This window comes from Anomaloglossus baeobatrachus, chromosome 2 (assembly GCF_048569485.1).
Source record: "Anomaloglossus baeobatrachus isolate aAnoBae1 chromosome 2, aAnoBae1.hap1, whole genome shotgun sequence".
Taxonomy (NCBI): domain Eukaryota; kingdom Metazoa; phylum Chordata; class Amphibia; order Anura; family Aromobatidae; genus Anomaloglossus; species Anomaloglossus baeobatrachus.
In genome coordinates, this window is record NC_134354.1 from 627,984,297 (window position 1) to 628,012,205 (window position 27,909).

At 43.0% G+C, this 27,909-nt stretch overlaps 2 protein-coding genes across 2 annotated transcripts in view; one reads left to right on the forward strand and one right to left on the reverse strand.

Moving 5' to 3' along the window:
- GTF2F2 (general transcription factor IIF subunit 2) overlaps positions 1 to 27,909 on the forward strand; it is a 358,278-nt gene that overhangs the window by 87,851 nt on the left and 242,518 nt on the right. The gene's annotated exons all lie outside the window — the stretch shown is intronic.
- Positions 18,935 to 24,472, reverse strand: KCTD4 (potassium channel tetramerization domain containing 4). Its single transcript, XM_075336878.1, has one exon. It carries the CDS (start codon positions 24,331 to 24,333, stop codon positions 23,560 to 23,562), a length of 774 nt encoding a protein of 257 aa, XP_075192993.1. The 5' UTR covers positions 24,334 to 24,472; the 3' UTR covers positions 18,935 to 23,559.

The window sequence follows — 27,909 nt, forward strand, 5'->3', positions numbered from 1 at the left end:
GGGGCATAATTTATAATAAGAGCATCCGCCTGTCAAATAAAAATACTGAAAAGGGTGACTGTTCTCAAAATAAACAAAGCCTTTTCAATCCCAGCGAATAACAATAGTGGAACATAAAGCCAATTTAATTTTTTTTTTTTCTGGTGTATTCCATGCACCCTTCCCACCCCATGGGGTTTTTTTCCCCCTCCTGCTCCTCAATCATATCCAGAAAGACATCATGCGGCACTCACTCATAATTTTTAAAGGGCCAGCAGCCGGCCTGTACTCAACTGACAAACTTTGAGGGATCAGCCAAGATGGTTAGCGGCTATGAAGTCGAAATCGGCATAACCATCCGTCTTCTGTAGCTATTCGAACACTCGCTGCTCACAATTAAAGAGGAAGCTTTGCATGTGGAGTTGGAGAAAGTACAGAGGGTGCTACATGCTTTAATATCCTGACTGCTTGCCCTGGAAGTGTTTCCATTTAGGCTTCTTGACTCTGAGGCTTTCCACAACCTGATGGCGGCAGCCGTCCTGCTGTACTCCGTTCCTAGCTGCCAATATATTTCCTGGTGTGCCATCCCTGCCTTATGCCTGCACTTCTCCCATAACATCACCCATGCCCTGACCCAACACTGTTAGGTTGTAGTAGCAGTGTACCTTATGGGGTATACTGCTTTACAGTCCTTCTATCTATATGCCTCTAATACAAAACTATCCCTTCTCCAACAACTATCCCTACACTGAATGCAGCTAATAGCAGTATTAGTATGAAATAAAATAGATGTTGGTCTGAAAAGAACTTTTGGCTTTAGGTTGCAGAAGAGATGTGTGCAAGGCTAGAATCCTAGCCTACATGCCTCTAATACACTATTCCTTCTCCATCAGCTTGTCCTACACTAAATGCAGATAAGAAAGGTGTTATTAGAGAATAGAATATATTTTTTTTTTTTTTTAGCTAGCAGTAGCAAGGTCTGTAAGGTTAGAATCCTTGCTTCTAATACACTCTCCTTTTGTAAAAAAAAAAACAAAACAAAAAAAAACAAAGAGGAATTAAATCCTCCAATTGCTAAGAAATTACTCACAGAAAAATGGCAGCAGGTGTAAACTGCCCATTCCAAAAAAACGAACGCACTACCAGGATGCAGCAAGACCCCCGATAAATGGAGGCATCACAGATGCAAAAGGAGCAAATCACTCTACCGTTTCCAATGATGGTTAATAACAGAGAGTAGTAGGATGAGGGTTTCCAGGCCGCGCCAATGACAAGCCGATATTAAGATGTTAGATTAATGTTGCTTTTATTCCAATATACAGGTCTACGCGTTTCGGAAGGCACCCCTTCCTTCTTCAGGACCAAATGGCAAGAAAACATCATTTTTTTTCGGGCCGCCGCTTTAAAGCGGCGGAACAGAATAAGTACCCTGTTTTGCCGCCGCTTTAAGTCGTACGGCCGTCGTTATGAGGTTAAATACCATTTTGGATTACATCTGATGTTTTGATTGCTTGTTAAAGCATTTTTGTCGTTCTTGAATTTTTTGTTTGCACTCTTTACTGATCATGTAATCTGTTTTAGATTTTGATAAATCAGACTTTTCTGAATGTGGCAACACCACGTGTATTTTTTAATATTTTTATTATCTTTTATTTTTTTATGGGGCATAAGGATGTCAATTTGAACGTTTTAGATTTTTATGTTTAAGTCATTTTTTTTATGACATATATTTTTTAAAACTTTTCACTATTTTTAATTGGCCCCTTAGGGGACTTAAAGGAATGGCTCAGTACTTATTTTTTTTTCAAGCCACATTGATATAATGTTAACCAAGGCTTGTCTTAAATATCTTGTGTTGTCAATAGTGCCTGTGTGCGGTACCATTGCGGTCCGCTCATCCCCTTCTCGTGACCCCCCACCCCCACCCGAGCTCCGTGACCTCTAATACACGGTGATGTCAGGTCAACTTCCAGTTGACCTGACATCATTGCTGCCGGCCCCAGTCTTCCTTGAGCAACTGGGCTGTGGGCGGAGTTTCACCCCTCATCACAGCCCAGCATTGCTCCTGCTTGCAGTGCTCTGCAGTGAAGGAGGGAGGAGGGAGATTCTGGGCTGTGATGTGCGGTGAAACTACGCCCACAGCCCCGTCACTCAGGAAGACTAGGGCCGGCCGCGATTATGTCAGGTCAACTGGAAGTTGACTTGACATCACCGGAGATCAGAGGTCACGGAGCCTGAAGTTCAAGAGAATGGTATGAGTGGAGCATAATAGCGCCACTCACAGGCACTATTTCCAACACAAGGTATTTGAGAAAAGCCTTGTTTCTCAACATTATATCGATATGGCTTGTAAAAATAAGTAGTGAACCGCTCCTTTTAAAGGTGTGATCTTCTGATTCTTTGTGCTATATACAGCAATTCCACAGTATTACTTTGTATAGTAAAAATTCGACTCCTTTTGAAGCCTGGCCACAGGTAGGACTTCAAACGAGTGCTGCTATGACAAGCATGGAGGTCTTCAACAGACTCCTTACTATAATAAAGGGTCCCATTGACGACCTATGACCATGTTGCGAGTTTGCCGATGGGAGCTTAAAATAGCACGCCCTTATTCTGTCACATGTTAAATTCCACTGTCAGTTTGACAGCAGGATTTAACAGGTTAACAATCTCATGCGGGGCACCACTCCACCCACGATTATTAGCGGCAGATCCTAGCTGTAACACATAGCCATTAACCACCAAGTATGGGGCAAGCTCACTCAATAGATCACAGACTGAACATGAGTCAACAGTGTGACGCAGCAGCAAAAAATGCAAACCCCATTCTAGGATGTATTAATAAAAGCATACAGTCTAGATCACGTGAAGTCATTATCCCCCTTTACTCCTCTTTAACAGACCTCATCTGGAATACTGTGTCCAGTTCTGGGCACCACATTTAAAAAAAAGACCAACAAACTGGAACAAGTTCAGAGAAGAGTGACCAGAATGGTGACTGGACTGCAAACCATGTACTATGAAGAACGGTTACAGGATTTAGGATTGTTTAGCTTGCAAAAGAGAAGACTGAGAGGAGCCCTAATAGCTGTCTACAAATATCTTAAAGGCTGTCACACTGTAGAGAGATCAGTTTTTTATTCTCATTTTCACAAGGAAAGACTAGAAGCAATGGGATGAAACTGATGGGGAGGAGACACAGATTAGATATTACAAAAAACTTTTTGACAGTTAGGGTGATCAACGAGTGGAACAGGCTGCCAAGAGAGGTTGTGAGTTCTCCTTCAATGTAAGTCTTTAAAAAGAGGTTGGACGGACATCTGTCTGGGATGATTTAGTGAATCCTGCTTTGAGCAGGGGGTTGGACTAGATGACCCAGGAGGTCCATTCCAACTCTAATATTCTATGATTCTATGTGAGCCCCCTCTATACACCCGCTTCTGACTTGCGCTGCACATGTACGGCGCATGTAGTGAAAGGGTTACAGTTATGCCAACTTTATTAACTTATGTGAAGAGATGTTTACAGAATTGATGCAGAAGTAACGTGACTCAGGCACCGCACAATGGTGATAGTTCATAATCATTGATCCCATGGAAGCCATTCTGGAAAGCTTTAAGGAGCTTGGAAATGAACCAATAAAGACTTCTGGTTTAATTCAAAATGTATTCTGTGAAATCTGAAATTGAATCTGTAAGAGATCTATGAGTATAGAAAAGAGACTTCTTGTGTCTAGAATAACTAATAATGTCTCTACCTTCAGTTATAGATGCAAAATGTTTACTTGTGATTTTAGAATAATGTCCAGGAACATGGGGCTGGGGCTTGTGTAAAACACTTCAGGTGACTGAGGTTCCAGATATGCAAAAAGGAGGTAAATTGAGTCTTTCATGGTGTAAACTACTATATAATATCAATCCTAATAATCTCCTACTTTTTTTTCGCATGATCTCCGTATCCCCTGTAGAATCTGTGGCTTTGCAGTTTGAAGTAAAAAATGGGGAACAAAAGTGCCCAATATTTTGATAAAGTGAATACATTTTAAGAAACCATTGCAAATAAGGCTGTGTGCACACGCTGCATTTTTGGTACAGTTTGTTGACCAAAACTGCATTTCTTTCCTTCTCCCAGCAAAGTGTGAGAATTCAGAAATACTGTGCACGTTGCTTCTTTTTTTCCTTGCTGTTTTGGGTGCAGAAATAAGAAGCAGCATGTCAAGTCTTGGTGCTTTTTTTTTTTTTTTTTTTTTTTTTTATGCATGGGATAAAAAGGCATACTTTTTTTGATGCGTTTTTCTGGCACAGGGTGCGTTTTTGGGTGACGACACAAAACTGCAGCATGTGGACATTCCCTATATAATCCACATTAGGCTAACAATATCAGCTGCAATCCATAAATCCTTCTTCATTCCAAATCCATAGTAGATAGGATGAAGTAAGCTGTCCTACCAGGCACAAATTTTTATTAAAAAAACCCCAAACAAACCTATCCTTGGAACTATAGGGCAGAAGGTAGGAGGAAATCCACCTTTAGGGCTCATGCGCACGTTGCGTAATTAAATGCATTTACGCTGCGTATTGCACTGCAGCGTAAATGCATGCGTCCTGCGTCCCCAGTACAATCTATGTCAATTGTGCATGAGACGTGCGCACGTTGCTTTTATGAACGCAGCGATTTGGGTGCTAAAACTTTGACCCAAATCTGTGCGTTCATAAAAGCAGCATGTCCATTATTCCGTGCGCTATGGATGCAGCTCCCACTCTGTCTATGGTGGGGGCAGCAGCCATAGCGCATGAAATCGGCTTCTATTGTACAGAAAAACGGCATCCATTACGCAGTGTTTCTGCAGCGATTTGAAGCGCACATGTGCTGTCATATCGCTGCAGAATATTCAGCAGTTACGTGCGCATGAGCCCTTATGTATTTTAGGAAAGGTTTGGAGGAGAACCCAAAATGGATGATTAGTTAGGATGTATTTCCCCTGTTTCTTGGCGTGGACTCCCCAAATAACACCCTCCTCCACTATTTAAATTATATTCTGAAAAATCCTAGTGGGATCTGATTTTAGCGTACTATAGAAACGACCATTCTGCTATTTGCTTTGGCAGTGGAATATATTGCATTTAAAGATGACCCCAACACCCCCCTTTGCCTGTCTGCCGGGTGACAATATTTGGCTTATTTTCTTGTGATATTAAGAATAATGTAGGACTCTTAATGATTTCTCACAGTGTCACATTGTGACCTGTAATATACTGTTTGTGTCGCCACTATTTCCAAATGTGTTGGATTTTCAGTCACTGGTGACACTCTGGCCACAGACTTCAGCGCAAGTCTCACGTCACATACAACTCGCATTTGACTTGTCTGCAACTTGGCTGTTTTATTTACTGCAAAATCACAGCTCTACAATAGTTACCTCACAGTAAGTCACAGACTGCGCAGATGTTTTTGTGGATGAGAAACTGTGGAAAGAAAAGCGCAATAGGGTCTTACCCCAAAAAGGGAGGAAGATATGTAATAAAAACACACTCACCTATAATGGTTGTGCCAGTCACAACCACTATACAGGCATATATAAGATCCAGGTCCAGGCAGCAGTCCCAAAGTTGGCTGATAACAGAGAGTGATAGAAGAAGGGTCTTAATTCCGCGCCAAGGACTCAATGGATCCAGGAAGAGATTAATGCTTCTTTAATAACATGCACAAGTCTACGCGTTTCTGGAGACACAGCTCCCTTCATCAGGACATTGGCAAGAGAACATCAAATCTGGTTTCAAGTGAGATGGTCCATCTCACTTGAAACCAGATTTGATGTTCTCTTGCCAATGTCCTGATGAAGGGAGCTGTGTCTCCAGAAACGCGTAGACTTGTGCATGTTATTAAAGAAGCATTAATCTCTTCCTGGATCCATTGAGTCCTTGGCGCGGAATTAAGACCCTTCTTCTATCACTCTCTGTTATCAGATGTTTTTGTGGCAATACTTTTCTTAAAATTGCTGTCATGTGAAAAACCTGTCACTAGTGAAAGGGGGAGCCAGGTGATGGCCGGCAGGGTCCATTCTCCTTCATTAGTTTGAACTTGTGCATGTGTTCCACCCTGCCAGGGGCGTGCGACACTTACTTGAATCTTCAGGTGCACATCCGTTACCCCACTGCTGTTCACAGTAGTGATGTGTCGGTCGTAAACGATCCGACACAAAGATCCGGCTCCCTGCTGTGACCGTCAGGAGCCGGATCCCCAATGAGAGCCACTAAAATATCTAAGCGGTGCTTTTCGCCACTGATCCCGCCCATGGATAAACTCCGCCTACTCAACAATCTAATTGGTCACTTGTAAGTGGGCGGGGCTTAGCTGCGGGTGGGCGTGTTTTTTTGCGGCGTTACTATAATCTTAAATATGTGTTCACCTGCGGGTGAACACACATTTCATAAGGAGCCGAGAACAATCTGAAAGATCCGGCTCTTTTGGTGAGCGGAGCCATGGGAACCGGATCACCAAAAAGAGCCGGACTGCCCATCACTAGTTCACAGTCTGGACGTAGCTGGATAACCTCACATAGGCAGATTCTTTGCAAGTAAAATAAAGATTTTGTTTTTGTGCTGCAATCTTCATGACAGACATGGCCACTTTCCTTCTATGTTCCTGTTCTGCTGCGGCTCTTCTGTTGGGTACTTTCCTGTCTAGCCCTTGCCCTGGGTATCCGCCCTCCAGCAGCTGAGTCTGACTCCTGCTTTTCCCAGTCTCTTAGCTTTGCGACTTCTTGTATCCTTTACCGCCTCAGGTGGTTTCACGGTTCCCAGGTGGACCCTGAAGTAGAGCATGTTACCCCAGGAACCTCTCAGCAGAACTTCCTTTCTTCCTGGCCTTTCTGGCTAACCAACTCCCTGCCACTCCTTCCTCTGTGCCTGAAGTCTCCTAGGTTCCCAAAGTATCTATCTCTAGGGCCCCCTTCACATGCACATGTCTCCGGTACGTGCTAGGTCCGTGCCCGCATGTACCGGAGACACGGGCACACGTAAACCCATTAAAATCAATGGATTTATGTGCACGCACGTGTGCAGCCATTGGCTCGTGCCTCCGTGTGGAGCAAACGTGAGCCTGTGTGCTCCATATGGATGCATGTCCGTTTTTCTCCGGCAGCACGGGTGTCACACGGCCCGCACACGTACCACACGGATGTAGTGTGGATGTGGGACCGTGTGACACGCGCCGGAGAAACACGTGTCAGAGAAAAAAAATAACAAAACATTACTCACCTTCTCCTGCCCCTGCCGCTGCTGTCACTTGCTGCTGACCGCCGCTCATTATGCTCATTTATTATTCACTTCACTGCGGCGGAAGCGGCAGCATCGGGCAGTCGGCAGTACCGGAGACCGAAGATCAGCACCACGGACAGAGCGACGCCAGGGACAGGTGAGCAGAAAGTGTCCGTCCTCCGTGTGTTATCACGGATAACACACGGAGAACACACGTAGTGCCATAAACACGGCACACTGAGGGGAAAACGCACCTTTGACACTTTACGTGAAAATCACGCACGTGTTTCACGGACGTGTGAAGGGGGCCTTGGTCTGTAGCACCTGCACGTAACACTCCTCCTGTTACTTAACCCTAGAACGCGCAACCATAGAAATCAACTATAGAAAACAAGTAACCTAGCAGGCCTGCGAGGCCCCATGTATGCGTTCTAGGGTTAATAAACTCTAACATCCTCTCCTGCACTCTTGGTCCCTAGATTACACTAAATCTTAACCTAAAACATTCTGTATTACTATGGTTGGTTCCTATCTATAACTTACTCTATACCATATCCTACTTAACTTTCTTGTAGATTACCTGTATACTTGCATGACTCCTCAAACGGTGCCCCTCGCCTGACAGTTTGTTAGGCCAACACATATTATACATATTATCTCATACATTACTCTAAAATGCACTCTAGCAATAAACTCAATATTCAGTAAAACACTATAACCTATTGGCTGCTGCGCTGCTCCGGCTCTGCTACGTCGCCGACAGTAGCACTGATAAACATTCAACATCATGTACATTGATATCACAACACTGTACAATAGGGGTAACACTGCTTAGTAGGAGTGGGAGCGAATTGACCACCTCCTAAACACAGAAATGGCGCCCCCCTCCACCCCCCCCCCCCCCATTGCAACTCCTATATTTCTTGCTGGTGGAGCTCCAGTTTGGATCCTCTTTGGCGTTGTTTTTTGCAGGGTCAGTTAGATTCCTTGCCCCTTTCCAGATGGTAGAATGAAAGTGCTGTCTACCTTCTATCCTGAATGCCGTCTTCCAGCACTTGTTGCTTGTGCTTGTCGGCTTGCCATGGTGGTACAGATGCTGCTGTAAACCGCTGTCGTCTGGTGATGAGGAAGCCTGGAGGGAAGCAGCAGAGATTCTGATGTACCCATCAAATCTTTGCCTCTTGTGAGAAAAGATCATTAAGATGATGTTGTTAGGAATGAGTAGACCAATTCAAGGTGAATCCTATTCTGCTCAAATTTTACAGAAAATTTGAATTCGACCAAATTAGAATTTTTGTTAAATTCACTTTGAATTGCAAAAATGAGTTAAAAAAAAAAAAATAAATAAATAACCTCACCTGGCCTCAAATATTCATCCAGTGATTGTTTTGAGTCTTTTAGCATCCGCCTCATGAACGATGTGTAAGGCTCTGTGCCCACGTTGCGTATTGCATGCAGTTACGCTGTGTATTGCACCGCAGCGTAACTGCATGCGTCCTGCGTCCCCAGCACAATCTATGAAGATTGTGCCTAATCCATGCGCACGTTGCGTTTTAGAACGCAGTGATTTGCGTGCTGCCAAATCGCTGCGTTCTAAAAAGCCACATGTCCCTTATCCCATGCGCTTTGGATGCAGGTCCCGCTCTGTCTATGGTGGGGGCTGCATCCAGAGCGCATGAAATCTGCTTTTTCACTGCATTCATTACGCAGTGTTTCTGCAGCGATTTGAAGCGCACATGTACTATTCAAATCGCTGCAGGAATTTCTGCAGGGACAGGCCGCAACGTGGGCACATAGCCTAATATTGAAGGATATCATTATACAGCTAAGGCTGAGCTGCAGTACCAGACACAGCCTGTGCACAACAGTGGTGCTGCTCCTGTAAATAGGTTTTTTTTTTTTTCCTAGCATCAGACAATACCGTTGATGGCCCAATGCTAGTTTTTCTAATACACTGTAGACCCATGTATAGGAAACCTGCCGGCTCAGAATTGCAGGCTGGGCATTGTTGTAAGGGTTGGTGTTACCTTCTCAGTGATTTCCAGAGTGATGTTCTTATCACGCTACATCTGCTCCGTTCCTCATCTGATGGGAAGGCCGCACTGAGCAGACACCGCTGTTTTTCGAATCATCCCCTTTGTTTTCCTGATTGACGTTCCACTCAGCGAGATCACAGGAGAAGTGGGATGTTAATCAAGTGAACAGCGGGCATTATTGGAAGTTCAGCGATGGCTGCTCAGTGCTGTGCCATGCTCAGATAACTGGAACGGAGCGTAAATAGTGCGATTAGAACGTTTCCGCCATTCTCTGCACTCTGTACATTACCATTTTAGGGAGGTGTCTCTTGCCCAACTAGTCATGCCTCCGATATTCTCATTATGCCTTTCTCTCTCTGAGAAAGATGTAAAATTTCCATACAATACGTGTTCTGGAAGGTCCATTATGCAGCCTTGTCAGTCACTGCATCATAAGATCATCTAATGGAAGACTAGTATGGGTGAAGAGACCTCCCACTGGACTAGTCCTGCTCTTGGCATATGGGAGGCACATAAAACACCTGATTAGAATAAAGAAGTCTGCTTGCATTCTGCTATAGCAGTTGTTGGGACGCTCAGGGGACTTGTCAGTTTATCAAAACTACACTAAACAGCCCAGTAAGTGACACATCACTGGAATCTGGATCTGTGCCCCTACATTATGCTGCTTTTAGATTTTAGTGGCAAAAATCTGATGACCAATTCACTTTAACACCTTCACCCTAAACCCTTTTTTTTTCACCTTCCTCACAAGGCCAAATTTCACAATTTTGACCAGTGTCACTTTATCTGGTAATAACTGAAATGTTTCAATAGTTCCTAGTGATGCTGAGACTTTTTGTATGTGACACATTGTACTTCATGTTAGTGGTAAATTTTGGGAAATCTCATTTGCGTTTATTTATGAAAATGTCACAATTTTCGAACCTTTTAATTTTTATGGCTTTAAACCAGATAGTTTGTATCACACAAAATAATTGATAAATAACATGTTATACTTTAAGTATCATGTTTGAAAAAATATTATTCTTTAAAAAGTGTTATCAGCAATTTCTCATTTTTACAAGATTTACAAAACCAATTTTTATAGGGCCCACATCACATTTGAAGTGACTTTGAGAGTCTTATCTGACAGAAAATACCCAAAGATGACAATACTTTTAAAAACTGCACCCCCCCAAACTTCTGAAAACCACATCCAAGTAGTTTATTAACCCTTCAGGTGCTTAACAGGACCTGAAGCAATATGGAATGAAAAAAAATAACATTTAGTTTTTTCCCTGAAAAAAAAAAATTTGGGGATAAAGCAATATTTTTATTTTATTTTGGGGGTAACCTGAGAAAATGGACCTTACAATTTGTTGTGCAATTTCTACCCTGAGTACACAGATGCCCCATATGTGGTGGAAAACTACTGTTTGGGAGCACGGCAGGGCTCAGAAGGGACGGAGCATTATTTGAATTTTGGAGCGCCATTTTGGCTAGAATGGATAGTAGATGCCATGTCGCGTTTGCAGATTCCCTAACATGCCGAAACACTAGGTTCCCCCCCGACAAGTGACCCTATTTTGAACACTACACCGATCAAGGAATTCATCTAGGGTTGTAACGAGCAATTTTAACCCTTAGGTTATTCACTCGTATTGTATAACATTGGGTTGTGAAAATTAAAAAAAATAAATACATTTTTTGCCACTAAAATGTTGCTTGTCCCCCAAAGTTTTAATTTTTAAAAAGTAATAGGAGAAAATGGACAATACAATTATGCAAAGTTCTCAAATACCCCATATGTAATTGAAAACTACTGTTGTGGCACAGTGCAAAGCTCTGAAGGGATGGGTGCTATGTCACATTGCCGGGGCCCCTGAACTCCCAGAAAAACAGACCCCCTTAAGTGACCCAATTTTACAAACTTCACCCCTCAATGAATTCATCTAGGGGTGCTGTGAGGATATTGACAACACAGATGTGTCACTGAATTTTATACTGGCAGGTAATGAAAAAATAATAATTGGATATTTTTACTAAAATGTTGTCACACTAAATAAATAAACACTTTTTTGTAAAAAAGAAAAAAAAAAAGTTTTTTGCATCACAAAATTTTGAAGGCTGTAGTTTTTTTTTTTTTTTTTTTTTCTGCTTCTGCCGACAAAGTCATGTGGGTGTTTGCTTTTTGTGGGATGAGTAGTTTTGTTTTGTTTTTGTTTTTTTTTTTTGACAATTTTTAATCATTTTTGATTGGTTTCTATTCTGTTTCGTGAGGCTGAATCAAATAGAGACAATCAAAGAATTTTATTTTGGAGGGTTTTTTTTGCTTAAGTTGTTCTCTGTGTCATAAAATTAATAAGACCACTTTATTCTTCAGGTTAGTAAGAATACAGCCATACTAAGTTGATAATATGCATTGGGAGAGCTGGAGCTTTTTTTTTTTTTCTGAAAGTGCTGTTTAGCTGCTTGTTTTTTTATGAGACAAGGTGAAAATATAAACAATACTATTTTTATTTACATATAACCCTTAGATTATGTTTTACTCCACTTTGTCGGCTGTTTGATAAGACGTTTGCAACAGTTGTTTGTTTGTTTTGTCTTTTTTCCCTTTTGTTTGTATAGATAGATATATTTAGGGTAAGTTCACACAGTGCGTTTTTCGCGGCGTTTTTGTGCAGTTTTCGGGTGCGTTTTTGCTCAGAAAACTGCATGACTTTGCTTCCCCAGCAAAGTCTGAGTTTTCATTTTTGCTGTCTGCACACAGCGTTTTTTTTTCAGCTGCATTTTTGTGGTGCCACAAAAACGCAGCATGTCAATTATTCCCGCGTTTTTCACTGCGCTTTTCATCCTTTGAGTGCAATGGGATGTTGAAAGATGCAATGAGAAACGCAAATAGCTGCGTTTTGGTGCGTTTTTAAGACCAAAAACGCAGCTATAAACGCAGGAGGTTGGTAGTAAAGTGACATGTACAGGAAGAGGATTCCTTCTGTCAGTAAACACAGAAGCGTGAATCCTCCCGTTACCGTCACCGCCGCTTCCACCTCCCGTCCTGTGCATGTATGCTGCCGTGCGGCGCCATGTCTGGGCGGGAGGTGGAAGCGGCTGCGAAAACAAAAGTTAACAGTAGAAAAATAAAAGTTATACTCACCTGTCTGCAGACTCCCGGTGCCATGTCCGCTCCCATCTCCTCTCACGGTATCGCCGCTCCGGCTGTGTGCAGACGGCTGGGACACCTCCGATAGATGCAGGACCTGGCGATGGATCACTTGATGCAGTCACCTGACGCATCAGGTGATCGTAAGTATCGTGGTGACGCGGGCGCCCGGCCGGTTTAAGCTATCAGCGGATGCGTCAGGAGACTTCATCCCTGATTACCGGCAGCTGCTGCAGCGATCGGACAGGATCAGACTCCTGCCCCATTGCTCCAGGAGCTGCCGGTAATCAGCACATAAGTGAGTATTTTTTTTTTTTTTGCACCGATGCATCTGCTGATTGTATAGACGGCTTTTATACAATCAGCTGATGTGTGATGTGCTTCAGTCCCTAGAACCTGACACATCATCTGATCGCTTTGCCTTCCAGCAAACCGATCAGATGATATTGGATCCGGATTGGACGGCGCGGGACCCTTGACCCTTGACCCCTTGACTGTGGAGGGGGGTTCTTTATTTCAATAAAGATGGAGTCACTAATTTTGTTGTGTTTTATTTCTAATACAAATATTTTTCTGTGTTGTGTTTTTTTTTTATCTTTACTAGAAATTCATGGTGGCCATGTCTAATATTGGCGTGACACCATGAATTTCGGGCTTAGGGCCAGCTATACAGCTAGCCCTAACCCCATTATTACCCAGCGAGCCACCCGGCATCAGGGCAGCTGGAAGAGTTGGATACAGCGCCAGAAGATGGCGCTTCTATGAAAGCGCCATTTTCTGGGGTGGCTGCGGGACTGCAATTCACAGCGGGGGTGCCCAGAAAGCATGGGCACCCTGCACTGTGGATTCCAATCCCCAGCTGCCTAGTTGTACCCGGCTGGACTCAAAAATTGGGCGAAGCTCATGTCATTTTTTTTTTTTTTTTTTTTTAAATTATTTCATGAAATTCATGAAATAATTAAAAAAAAAAAAAAAAAGGGCTTCCCTATATTTTTGGTTCCCAGCCGGGTACAAATAGACAGCTGGGGGTTGGGGGCAGCCCGTACCTGCCTGCTGTACCCGGCTAGCATACAAAAATATGGCGAAGCCCACGTCATTTTTTTTGTTTGGGGGGGGGGGGGGAAAGAAATCCTGCATACAGTCCTGGAAGGAGGATGCTGAGCCTTGTAGTTCGACAGCTGCTGTCTGCTCTCCTGCATACACTATTGGATGGAGGATGCTGAGCCTTGTAGTTCGACAGCTGCTGTATGCTCTCCTGCATACACTATTGGATGGAGTATGCCGAGCCTTGTAGTTCTGCAGCTGTCTGCTCTTCTGCATACACTAGTGGAGAATAAAGAACACATTGAAGAAGGAAATGACATCAGACCTTTTTTTTTGTTCACTGATAAAAAACGCATAAAGACGCAGTGAGCAAAAACGCAGCAAAAAAACGCACCAAATCGCAGCAAAACGCGTGCGTTTTTTGACGCGTTTTTTTGACGCGGGTGCGTTTTTGTGCGTTTTTTGCCGCACAAAACGCACAAAAACGCAGCCTTAGGCTAGGTTCGCACACTGCGTCGTTTTGATGCTGTGTTTTTGTGCGCTTTTGGCCGCTAAAAACACACAAAAGCGCACCTGCGTCGAAAAAACGCATCAAAACGCATGCGTTTTTGCCGGGATTTGGTGCGTTTTTGGCTGCGTTTTGCTGCGTTTTTGATTTCTGCGTTTTGCTGCGTTTCTCCATTGCATTGCATGGGGGGAAAACGCAGAAAAACGCAGGAAAGAACTGACATGTCCATTTTTTTTTTTTTAACTCAAAAACGCAGGTAAAAAAAACAGATGTGTGCGGACAGCAAAAATGAAAACTCATAGACTTTGCTGGGGAAGCAAAGTCCTGCAGTTTTGAGGCCAAAAACGCACCCGAAAAACGCGCAAAAACGCCGCGAAAAACGCACTGTGCGCACATAGCCTTATAGTGTTCACTGAAGGGGTCAACTAGTGTGCCAGTTTTATAGATTGGGTTTTTCCGGACACTGCAATACCAAATAAGTGTACCTTTTTTTTGGAGGGGAGGTGTTTTTACATAAATATACTTATTTATTAGTATAATATCTTTTTCTTTTCTTTTTTGCCCTTGTATTTTCTGATTTTATATATATATATATATATATATATAGATAGATAGATAGATAGATAGATAGATAGATAATATATATTTTTTTTTTATCTAGTTCCTATATGGGACATTAACTTTTATTAGTCTGATTGCGTCTAAAATATAATGTACTGCAACTCTTGCCCAATGCAATATATGTGTCAGTTCTGTCAGAAGCCTCTTAAACCTTGCTCCTAGCATGGTCTAACGTGCTTGCCATAGCTGGCTGACCCAGGTTGCCATGCCAACAATCTGGCCCCCTGATCATGTCAAGGCAGCCTTAAGGTACTGTCACACATAACGAGATCACTAGCGAGATCGCAGCTGAGTCACGGTTTCTGTGAGGCAGTAGCGATCCCGTTAGCGGTGACATCTACCGGCGATCAGGCCCCTGCTGTGAGATCTCTAGTCGTTGCTGAATGGTCCAGGTCATTTTCTTCAAAGGCGATGTTCTGCTGGGCAGGACACATCGCTGTGTTTGACACTGTGTGACAGGGTCACAGTGACTGCTGAGATCGTTATACAGGTCGATACTGTGACCTGTATTGTTCCTGCATCGCTGGTAAGATCTGACTGTGTGACATCTCACCTGCGACCTCCCAGCGACTTACCAGCGATCCCTATCAGGTCGCATCGTTTTCGGGATCGCTGGTAAGTCGTTGTGTGTGACTGGCCCTTAACAGTCGCTGGTGAGCTGTCAAACAGGCAGATCTGGCCAACTACTCAGCAGCGATACGGACCTGCAGAACGACCTCGCTGGAAAGGGAATGCTAGCACACCTATGGGCTGGGTCGCTAACAATGTCGTAACGGTGTCAAACACACCGATACATGCTGCACAGCGGGAAACTAAAGGACCAAAGAATGGTCCTGAACGACTTGCAGCGATCAGCGACCTCACAGCAGGGGCCAGGCCGCTGATGCGTGTCACACACCGCAATGTCGCTGGGGAGGTCGCTATTATGTCACAAAACCAATGACGTTACAGCGATATTGCTAGCGATGTTGCAGTGTGTAAAGGGGCCTTAAGTGTTACCTAACTAGTGAGGATGGAAAGTCTGCGTCTTGTGCTGTACCTAGAGGAGCCGCTCATTGTGTGTATATCCGTTCATAACATAGTTTAATGTAACAGGTTTCTATACAGTATACAGACAATCTTACAGGCCGTCATGAATTCCAGCGCTCTACGAGCAGTGCGCCAGACAATTCAGAAGCCGGACCTACGTCAATCAGCGGATGCTAATTTATCCGGCTTCATTTGAATAGGACAATTGAGGGGACAATTTACATTTTTATTATTCCTTGTGAGAGAACGTCTACTATAATGATAATTACATGGATTTATGTAAATGAGGCTTAATCATAGTAACAAGTTATGCAATTTTCTAATATATTTAGTACTTCAATTCTGTGCAATTTAGGAATGGATCAGTGCGTAGGGAAAAAAAACCCTCTACAAATTCAGTCTCGTTCACTCATCTGAGGGTTGACAAGGTTGTAACCCTGTCAGAGGAAGAATGGTTTCTTAAGGCCCTGATACACATTTAGACAGATATCGACAAGTTCAAACAACAGTCTGATGTGTAAAGGGGCCCTGACAGATGATTGTTGGGGGAGGCAAGCGGCCTGGGGTCTTATATACAGCATGTTAGAATGCTGTATCTAGAGCTCACTGGTGGTAGCCGCAGCTTAGGCTGGTTTCACACTACGTCTTTTTAACATCCGCTGAAAACATTTTTTTAGCGGAAGTACGGATCCTGCTTTTACAGCACATAACGTATGCAAACGCATATGTTATTTTGGAGGATCCTGCAGTGGATGTTTAGGGGCGGGCATTGTAGTCATGTGATCGGGAGTGAGGGGCACTAGACTGGGAGGAGGCTTGTGACAGCTGCAGACGCTGGTAACCAAGGTAAACATCGGCCTTGGATACCCGATATTTATGTTGGTTACGAGTGTCTGCAGCTGCTAGGACCGGGGGAGAGGGAGGGAGGGGGGAGGGAGAGAGAGAGAGAGGGAGGGAGGGGGGAGAGAGAGAGGGAGGAGAGAGAGAGGGAGGAGAGAGAGAGAGAGAGAGAGAGAGAGAGAGAGAGAGAGAGAGAGAGAGAACGAGAGAGAGAGAGAGAACGAGAGAGAGAACGAGAGAGAGAACGAGAGAGAGAACGAGAGAGAGAACGAGAGAGAACGAGAGAGAGAGAGAGAGAACGAGAGAGAACGAGAGAGAGAACGAGAGAGAACGAGAGAGAGAGAGAGAACGAGAGAGAGAGAGAGAACGAGAGAGAGAGAGAACGAGAGAACACACGAACACTTTGCATGGCCGGACTCTGGTTCCGGCCATGCAAAGTGCTTTCTGGGCATGCTCAGTATCAAAGCAGGATCCTGTCTATCAGCACGCCAGCGTTCACCTGCGTTTGCGTACGTTATAGTCAGGATCCAGCAATTTGCAGTCCTTGGACGGAGCTCAAAAACGCTACATGTTGCGTTTTTGAAACATGTTAAAATAACGCAAAAGGACGGATCCTGCGTCTAACGGACGCAAACGCATGCGAACGCAGGTGGACGCGATTCCATTGAAAATGCATTGAAGTAAAAACGGATTTGCACAGGATCCGTACTTCCGTTAAAATAACGTTTTCTACGGATGTTAAAAAGACGTAGTGTGAAACCAGCCTTAGTCACCAAATCTAGTGACAAGTTCCCTGTAACATGACGAACAGCATCTGTGCCCCATGTACCTCACTGGCCATAATGTTGCCCGTGATTTTACCAGAAAATGTAGCGTCGGATGTTGCATAATCTCCTAAACCAGCAGCAGGGCCGCTCATTTTCTCATGGCAATTACCAGTTTGTGTACCAGAACTTACACTCTACTTTCTATGTACGGTCTCCATTTTCTGTGCATTAATAAAGAACACACAACTGCAATCGTTTGGAAGTCAGAGAGTTCAGTGCTACAGTGTATTTGCATTTAATACCTTATTACATAGTTCAGTTTTAGCATCTGCCAAATCCATTTTTTTTGTTTGCCGGAATTCATTTTGAAAAGTGCATTGCCTGTTCTCCAGCCATTCTACAACGTTCTTAGTCCACTTTACAGTTATTCAATGTCCTCTCCAACACAAAGGAAGATCTGGGTGTATCAGTCCATTCACACAGTCTAGTTCTTTACTAAAAAAAAAAAGTCCATTCCCTTTTGTAGACAAATGGATAGGTTTAGTGTCCATTCGGCTGGGATCTGTAGTCGGAGCGGCTTTCTTGACCAGTCGGCGTACTCAACCGTTATCTGTTTCGCAGTCTGTTCGTATATTATACCTCATAGTAAATATATATGCAGTTATAACAAAACTTCACAGTACGATTTGTAAACATTGTTAATATTTTAGAAGATGGTGAGCGCTGAAATCCCATCGAACCCATATGGCACATAAAGCTAGTGAAGTTGAGCAGCAGATGTGCTCTCGTATTGTAATAGAGGCGAGCGCTCCGCCAAAGCAGATCTGTTGTGCGGCAATACCAGTACAAATACATATTATGACCAGTAATTCTTTTACCTTATGTGCTCATGTCTAAAATCCCAGTATATATCGAATACCATGGAAATGCACAGTAATGTAAAAACAATGACACATTATTACTAAATATTCTTAATGGTAATGAGCGTCGCCTTTTAAATGCACGTCTACAGGACATTACGTTATATATTCAGGATGGATCACCGCAGTCTGCTGCAGGAAGACCTAGCCTCCATCATTCTAGGAAATTGGGAGCCATTCAATATATGTATTAAACCATGTTTCATGTGTCAAGTCTGCGTCCTCTGGGAACGGCTGCTCTTCTCCTGACAATCTTATTGCCATAAGTAAAGCATGCTGTGTGTCTATTAGTGTCCTTATGTGATTGCCTGCCTTGCAGAGCTGCTTGCCCAGGACTGCTTTCACAGGAAGCCATAGTGTGAATTATTATCTGGAGTTGTCACCTAGAAAGCAGAAGACAGTGTTAGGGTACCTTCACACTTTAGCGACGCAGCAGCGATCCCACCAGCGATCTGACCTGGTCAGGATCGCTGCTGCATCGCTACATGGTCGCTGGTGAGCTGTCAAACAGGCAGATCTCACCAGTGACCCGCCAGCAGCGACGTGCAAGCGACGCTGCGCTTGCACGGAGCCGGCGTCTGGAAGCTGCGGACACTGGTAACTAAGGTAAACATCGGGTATGGTTACCCGATGTTTCCCTTAGTTACCAGCGCACACCGCTTAACTTAGCGTGTGCAGGGAGCAGGAGCCGGCACTGGCAGCATGAGAGCTGCGGAGGCTGGTAACGAAGGTAAATATCGGGTAACCACCTTGGTTACCCGATGTTTACCTTGGTTACAGCTTACCGCAGGCTGTCAGAAGCCGGCTCCTGCTCCCTGCACATTCAGGATTGTTGCTCTCTCGCTGTCACACACAGCGATGTGTGCTTATCAGCGGGAGAGCAACAATAAAAAAACGAACCAGGGCTGTGTGTAACGAGCAGCGATCTCACAGCAGGGGCCAGATCGCTGCTCAGTGTCACACACAGCGAGATCGCTAATGAGGTCACAAAAAACGTGACTCAGCAGCGATCTCAGTAGCGATCTCGCTGTGTGTGAAGTACCCCTTACTGAGAAAAATGATCCTGTCCAATCTAAAATGTTTCCCCAAATTCTATGCACTACCGGGGCTCAGAGGAATAATAAAGTGCTGTTGACAATCTCTTATATAAAGCATACGTAAATGTTAATTAAGATGGGACCAGTAAAGCCTTACAATGAATCAAACCCGTATCCTGCCTGACAGTGAATTCCAACCCTTTTTATCATTTGCAACTGATGAAGGATGTCCCTGTTAGTTTTACATGGCCATATACAAAACCCAATAAAAATGCATTATTAGAAGAGTCACTTGTATATTTGAGAATAATGGAACATTGCCCCCTTTGTTATATGTGCTTGATAGCTCACTTGTTTATAAGATGTTCACACCTCTGAAACCAAATTTCAAGGTACAAAACATTTCTTTTTAATCAGTTGAAATGGCTAGTTTGGCAGTAAAGTGTTATATAACTTTGCTCTTTTGAATTTTTCATTTCACAGTTAACCTTCTTCAATGTGGCATCAGCTTAGAAAAAAACCCAGGAGATCTCATTTATATGTATAAACACACGTGTGGTCAATACAAAGGGCTGGAACATGACTTATTCCTTCCAAAGACAATACTAAAAACCAGGGGGGGCACTGCAAGTGGAAGAAAGGAGATTCCGGAAGCTACATAGGAAAGGGTTCTTTACAGTTAGAGCAGTCAGCCTGTGGAATACCCTACCACAAGAGGTAGTAATGGCAGACACTAGAACGACGTTTTAAAAAAAAAAAAAAAAAAAAGTGGATGATTTCCTCAGTACATACAACATTGCCTGTTATAAATGACTTATTGGCGAAATGTATAATTGGTGGAGGAAGGTTGAAGTAGATGGACCTAGTCACATAGTTACATAGGTTTAAAAAAGACCTATGTAACTGGACCTGACTTCTGTTACCATGTGGACCTTGAAAGAGTGGTCCAGAGTTTTTTAAATTCTTAAGTTGTGACCTGAAAGCTGCTCTCTGCCCCATCTCCATTTAGACTTTATTTTGATCTTTCTCAGGTTTTGGGTTTGTAGCTTTGTACCTGTCTACATCATCCTGTGCTTCCACTCAATATGTTTCAGACCAGGTGTTCCATCTTATTGACCCTTTGTCTATGTTTGTACCAATCTTGCCAAGGAACTCCTCGCCCGTTAAGAAAGTTAGGTTTAATAAGATCATATCCTGTATGGTTCAGAGTATAAAGAGCATGCAACGTTGTGTCTTTACGCAGCTACCTACATCTACCACTGACTTTTTTAGTATTGGTTTAACAGGTCATCACCTAACCCACAGGGTGGATGACCACTTCCAATCGATGGGGGTCCGACTGCTGGACCTGCACGGATTGGCAGATCTGTCATTTTTTTTTTTTAATCTCTGACAGGGTGTGCATACCTGACTGCTGCTCCACTCATTCTCTGTCGGGATTCTGGAAAGTCTTTGAGACTCCACATTGTTGCTCCATTCTTGTGGGTGTAAAAGTGTTAGTGAGGGTTAGTGAGCGTCCCAGCTGTTGAACCCCACCAACCCCTTCCCAAAGGACACTTTAGTGATATATCTATACATTAGGAATCAGATGGTTTTGTATATACCTGGATGATTTTTTTTATTTTTTTTTTTTATACTGGCTGGTTTTGTACATTTTATATAGGGCACCTTGTCTAAAATATGCTTATGTGCCGCAACAGTGCTTCTGACTGGTTACTATGCAGTTTAGGAAATCTCCTTTGCCATGAATAGTCTTATATTGCATTCACTGTTTCCTGAAGATTTATGATTATGACCTAGAAAAGTAGTAAATTGGCAGCATTTCTTTAAGTAGGAAGTAAAGGTTAGCCTTCAAGTGTAGGTACCTTAAGGGAAGACATGCCACCCAATTATAAGGCTATGACTTAAATAATGATAGAAATATATATTTCGGAATAATTGAATTTTGTCTTATTTTACTTATCGGAAGACTTGGAATTATCCTGGTCATAGATATTGGATATTTTGGTCAGCACCTACCAGATCTTTGCCAATGGGTGCTGTTGGTGGAGACAGTTCAGTTTTATGAATTGACCTATTTAGTTGTGTACTATGAGAAACTTTTATCACTGAGCTTTTTTTCACTTGAAGCATGACACGAAGGATCCGGGAGCACAAACTGACTATACCTTAAGGGTTAGTATATGGTATACATTAAATTTGGAAATAACGTCTACAAGGAAATGGTAGCGAGAAATGTGCACCATTTCACTTGACGTAGACTATGCTTTTTTCGGACTTGACCATCCGTATGTTCAAATAAGACGCAGTTGCTACACCATGCATGTTAAAATAGATATGCGAGTAGACATTGGGTATCAGAGTGCTCCACATAAGCATTAACACATTCAAAGACTAAATGTACTTAAAGCATATAGGTTCTGACCCTAATGAGCTCTTACTAAACTCACATTCTTATATATATATATATATATATATATATATATATATATATATATATATATATATATTATAATATTCTGGATTGACTGGAGTAAAACATAATTTACCACCTGAGTCCAACCTGGTACTCGAGCTTGAGGGTCCTATGAGTTCTAAGTAGGGCAGGTAAGCTGGGAAAGAAACGTCTGTCCTATTGGGGTGGCTAAACCAGTTTCTAAGTGAAAGGTCCATTGGGAAAAAGACTTGAAAGTTGACCTTCTAGCAGCTATGTGACTAAGGTGTGTTATGGAGTGGAAGATTGTGCCAATTATTGGAACAGACTGGCCAAACAAGATTTCTGGTGGTCGTTTATATTTTTTGGAGACCTTGTGGCAGATTTCATGTAGATCAATAACTTCTTAACTTTAACATAGTACTTATAGTTATACGTATCCTCAGATGGAGGATTTGTGCTTGTAACTTTCATTTTTTGAGTAAAAATACCTCTTTTCTGTTGCTTTCACAAACTAGTTAGGAGCTAGATACAAAACTTCTTATAAACCTCTTTTATCTGTTCATTTTAGATACCTTCATTTCCCGATAGCTTGATGTCCTCTATAATGCTTTGAATTATCATTTTAAATATTTCATCATTTCCGCACATCCTTTCTAAAAGTGCAAAACTTGGTATTAGTCATATATATACTACCGTATAATACAAAATTTTACAAACGTACAGTATATGACTTTTTATACACAACAATGAAATAGTGCAAAATGTATCAACCAGTGTATTCAACTGGCGGAACCAGAAGCTCGGACGTCTAAACCTTTTGACCTGTATCTAAGCTGCGCTACACCATGATTTAGGTTGGGTGCAGAGACCACATTTGAGACACGCGATCAGTGGCTCCATGATTTGCCAAATCTTGACACTTGCCATGTGACTCCAGACAAACTTTACCAGGATGGTATATATTCCACCTCGGTAAGAAAGTTCTACTACTCATCATAATGGCACTTTGCACATTTTACTCCAATACAGTTTTAGCAGTAAAAACTATTGAAATGGTTCAATGATTGAGCAGGTCAAGTAATACTTGGTTCTCAGATTCAGTTATTATGAATTAATTAGCTGTTTTTGGTCACATATTGTCAATCGTCCCTGCATATAACCCCCCCTGATTGACTACATGTGAACATTTTCTATCACTTGCTACTTCCATCTGTGCCATTTTCTTCCAATCTTACATGTAGTTAACTCCTTGTGCCCCTTACCTCAAGTAACCTTCCATAAGTATAATGTAAATGTGCAAAGTAACAGTCACATTTTAGGACCCTGAAAATCCACTCATAGAAAATGACTCTAAAATGAATCCTCTCTAGAAAAAAAATACATCACAACGTTCACTGTCTGGATTTTTTTCGTAGAAAAAGGAATGGTTGTGAAAAGAAAACGTTCCTTCAGTAAACACGTTTTTACGTCCGTCTATACCGTAAAATAATATCAATTTATAGATTGGAAGGATATATATGTAATCTCCAGCCAATTCTGGTTAAATCGAAGGCTTTGTTCTTTACAGACATGCTTGATATCCAAGAAGAGAGCTGCTCTGTTTACCCCAGCCGAAAAAAATCGAATGCTGGGAGCAGTCTGTTACTCATACAAGTGCACGCAGCATTTCTCCAAGATTGTCTGGGTGAAAAACGGAGACTTAACTCCTTCATTGACAATAGCCAGGTTCCTGTAAGCACAAGTCTGTGCCTTGTGCATAAAGCAGAGGATTTACTGCAGGCTTGAACACTGTCTTAAGCGAAACGGACATACCATTGTCTCCTATGTATCGGTTGGCGTCGGTTCTCCTTTTCTTGCAGGGTTGTCTTGTGATTCCAGACTGCTGCTGGATAATGAGGCTTGGCTGCATGCTTGGATCTCTTTGTTTAGCAATTGAGTAATTACTTGATAAAATGAAGTGCATCACTCTGCACAATTGACCCTTTGGAGCAATCTAGGCTTGTCAGGAGTCTGAAGCCACACTTGAGTGCCATCATGATGGCTTCAAACTTGAGAGTCTCTAGGGTACAGACAAAGGTATTGTCTTCCTTCAGCACAAGTCGGGTCCCATTTTCTGATTTTATGAAATATTTAAACTGAATAACAGTGGAAGAAACGCAGAACTCCTCAGGAAATCCATCCAGTCTGCTTTTAGAAACCAGAACAATGCGAGCTTTAATTTTGGCTATGAAGTCGGAAGCATTGCAGAAGATCCTCAGCCCCTGAGACCTATCATGGTTGTCTGTGATTTCTAGAAAAGTAGTTTCCCTGGCCGCCTGCTGCTCCTTTTCCCACCTTGCTTTTACGGCTTCATTCAGTGGCTTGAGCTTGAAGAAATCTGCTTCTTGTGCTAGAAGGTGATTTTCTTGGAAACCCTCAGGTAGTAAGAGTTCTCCATTCCGGAGAAAGTTTAGAACATGCCTAAATAATAGCCCATCTCTGTCAATGAAGAAGTGTCCATCTGAATCAATGGGGCAAAAAATCCTCCTGTTCACCACACCTTCAAGATAAGAGTCTGGGTACCTGGATAAGGTCTGCTTTTGTGTGATATATAGATACCCCCCAACATTAAGAGTGACTAGAGCAGTCTTGCAGTTTGTGCTTTGCTCTCCGTCTTCTGAATTGTGGTGTTTGTCATCACACTCCTTCTCCCTTCTGTTGGTTCTGCGCTCCATTCTGAGCAACTGTGTGTTACGTTTGCTATCTGGCCTCGCTCTTGTTTGGTTTCAAAGAAAAATAAGAGAGTCGTATTCAGTTCTGCCACGATGATGGAATGAAAGCGTTGCCAGCATTGCATGAGCTGTCAGCTCGGTTTTGCAGTAGGTGGCGTATGAGCTATGCAAACAGCAAGATACCAGCAACACAGCTGGGGAAAAGGCATTTGCATTTAACTGTGTAAGGGATTGGCTCCATGGGCTCTTCTCCACTCGCCTGTACTGACCCGATCTGTCACACTGTATTAGTATGATCTACAGTGGTTCTGGGGCACAGGCTCCGCTATTACAACAGTCATGTGGAAAAGGTCCTACATATAGATTGCATTAACTAGTATGTTTGCTATGCTAACATTGTGAAGTGTAAAAGCGTTTTTATTCATTCCTTAGGCAGACCAGTGCTTTAGGACTCTTCTCTGAAGGTTTTCAGCACAAATAAAATATAAAAATGCGATGTGCAGAGAAAGGACTATTAGTCAACCAGATCTTGGTTGGTGGCCGACATGCTAAAATTTTCAGGAAATGCACATATATCAAAGTTTTGTTACAGCAAAGTTAGACTGTAATCCTTTCATTATAATATAGAGAAAAAAATGTATATGGCCACTCTGATGCGGATTCCAATATCCACAATACAGAGCAGCTCATTGTGGACAGAACTGTCATATGGTCAAGGATAATGGCCCTCTGCTAAATTGTTGCCCTGTGGGTATCATCCAATATTGGTGAGATCCCAGAGCTACAAAAGGGAGTAATGAGTAATCTACAATAACCATGCACACACATGAACAATCTTCTTTTGATTCTAGAGAATATTTCCTTATGTGTCCTTGAGCTTGCTTTGGGTGCAGCGTTGAAGATCAGAAACACTATGGAAGATTTACTATAACCAGTGCTAGGCAACCACAGCGTAGAAAATAGAAGCTACAATGTATAGCTGTAGAAATAGACAAAAAAGACTGCCTGCACTCAGCCTCATCAACCTGCATGACATAAAATACAAAAAAAGACAGTTTGCGCTCTGATAATGCTAAAGTATGGAAACCATGAATGTGTGAACATGGACCTGCATTACTGCTAAGGAAAATCTAAGAAAAATGAGATATTTAGCATATAGAAATGGCCATTAGTATATCTGCCCAGTTGCCAGAGAGAGGCTTCAGAATAGCGTTAGGTACCCAGTTGCGAGATATGCCGTGAAGGGGCAACTGGGCAGATATACAAATGGCCATTTCTATATGCTAAATATCTCATTTTTCTTAGATTTTCCTTAGCAGTAATGCAGGTCCATGTTCACACATTCATGGTTTCCATACTTTAGCATTATCAGAGCGCAAACTGTCTTTTTTTGTATTAGCTGTAGAAATAGACATGGACTGCCATCCAAAACTTCTATAGATTGATCTAGTGCCACTAGGCAAAAATGTACCAAACAAAAGGTTCTTAGTATAACATTCTTATCAGATTGTATCAAGCTCACTGTAACGTCATGACGAACCCCTCAGTGGTTCCCTATCTGTAAAGGTGCAATGCCATGCGCCTACCACTGGCACAACAATAATGCACTAGCAGGGAAAGCAATCTGGTATCCCATGGCCCGCAATGACTCCAGGCCACACTACCCCACAGGCACAGCAACAAAATATATTTAGTGGTCATATATGTTCAACCATTAAAATAATGGGGATTCAAATCCAGCTGCATGAACCAGTCAGCAGCCAGAATTTATGCAAGTACAGTGTTTAAAAAAAAAAAAAAAAAAAAAGTACATGGAGGGTTTTTATACAGATGATACAGGAGACCAGAATTGGAAGAAAATGTTGTAACTGGCAGAATGGGAATAGTTAGATGAGTGGGGTGAGGTAATAGGCCAGTCTAAAGATATGCGTTTTTTGGGTCCGCTTAAAAGTGTGGACATTTCGAATTAATCAAATTGTTCTTGGTAGTACGTTGCAGAGAATTGGTGCAGCTCATGAGAAATCTTGGAGACTGGAGTGGGAGGTTCGGATTATTGAGGATGTCAGTCTTCGGTTATTAGCGGAATGGATGGCACAGGTAGGGTGATACACAGAGATGAGGGAGGAGATGTATGATGGTGCAAAACTGTGGAGAGCTTTGTGGGTGAGACTGATAAGTTTATATTAATCTCTGTAGTGGATAGGCAACCAGTGCAATGACTGGCACAGGGTAGAGGCATCGAAGCGGTTGGAGAGGAAAACTATCCTGGCTGAGGTGTTCAGAATGGATTGGAGAGGGGAAAGTTTTTAGTAATTGGGAGACCGATTAGTAGAGAATTGCCATAATCCAGGCGAGAATGAATAACAGCGGTGTTAAGGGTTTTTGCAGAGTCAACGGTAAGAAAAGGTTGAATTCTAGAGATGTTTTTGAGGTGGAGGTGACCAGCTAGAGAGTGATCGGATATGCGAAGGGAAAAAACAATCTGGATCAAATATGACCCCCAAGACAGCGGGCGTGCTGCTGGGGAGCCTTAAATCAAGAACCTAAAGTTCAGTTTTCTAACTTTTCCTAGCAGCATTAGATCATTGTATGAATTTTGATCAACGTCTTTCCCCACAGCTATGATTTATTGCGTAATCTGTCCCCTCTTTTGTGTGTTTTTTGCTTGGATCAGTACTCCTGCTAATTAAAGGCCTGAGCCAAATGGGAGGAGACTGTAAGACTGGTTCAGCCTATTTTACGCTTGACTCAGTCTGAGAACATGTGGAAGGTTAGAGGTTTGTTTTTTGTTTTTTCTTTTATAGCTCCTTTCGCTTGGTGCTGTGTAGTGGCTACTGTTTCTCCGGTGGGGTGGAGTCATACTCGCTCAGCCTTGAAGCATGGATGTTCTGTGGCAGCAGATCGCTGTCTTTCCTGTTGGACCATTGTGGTGATGGTTGGCACAAGACACCACACCTCTGAAGATCAGAGACCCACTGAAAGGGTCGCTGTGTCGTGGCAGTGGGCTTTAACAGTCTTAGGCTAGGTTCACATTTCCGTTGTTTTGCATCAGTCACATGCATTGCTTGACGCCTGTGACTGATGCGTTGTACAACGGGTGACAAGAATAGAATTCATTGTCTGATTCCGTTGTAAAATGTGGGTGAGAGAGAGAGTGATCAGCTGACCGTTCACAATAGCCGGCCGCCGGCTTTTGAGAGCGAACAGATGATCTCCCGGCGGCCAGCTAATGAGAGCGATCAGCTGATCGCTCACATTAGCCAGGCGCCGGGTGATCAGCTGATCGCTCACATTAGCTGGCCGCTGGGTGATCAGCTGATCGCTCACATTAGCTGGCCGCCGGGTGATCAGCTGATCGCTCACATTAGCCGGGCGCCGGGTGATCAGCTGATCGCTCACATTAGCTGGCCGCCGGGTGATCAGCTGATCGCTCACATTAGCTGGCCGCCGGGTGATCAGCTGATCGCTCACATTAGCTGGCCGCCGGGTGATCAGCTGATCGCTCACATTAGCCGGCCGCCGTGAGATCAGCTGATCGCTCACGGCAGCCGGCCGCCGGGTGATCAGCTGATTGCTCAC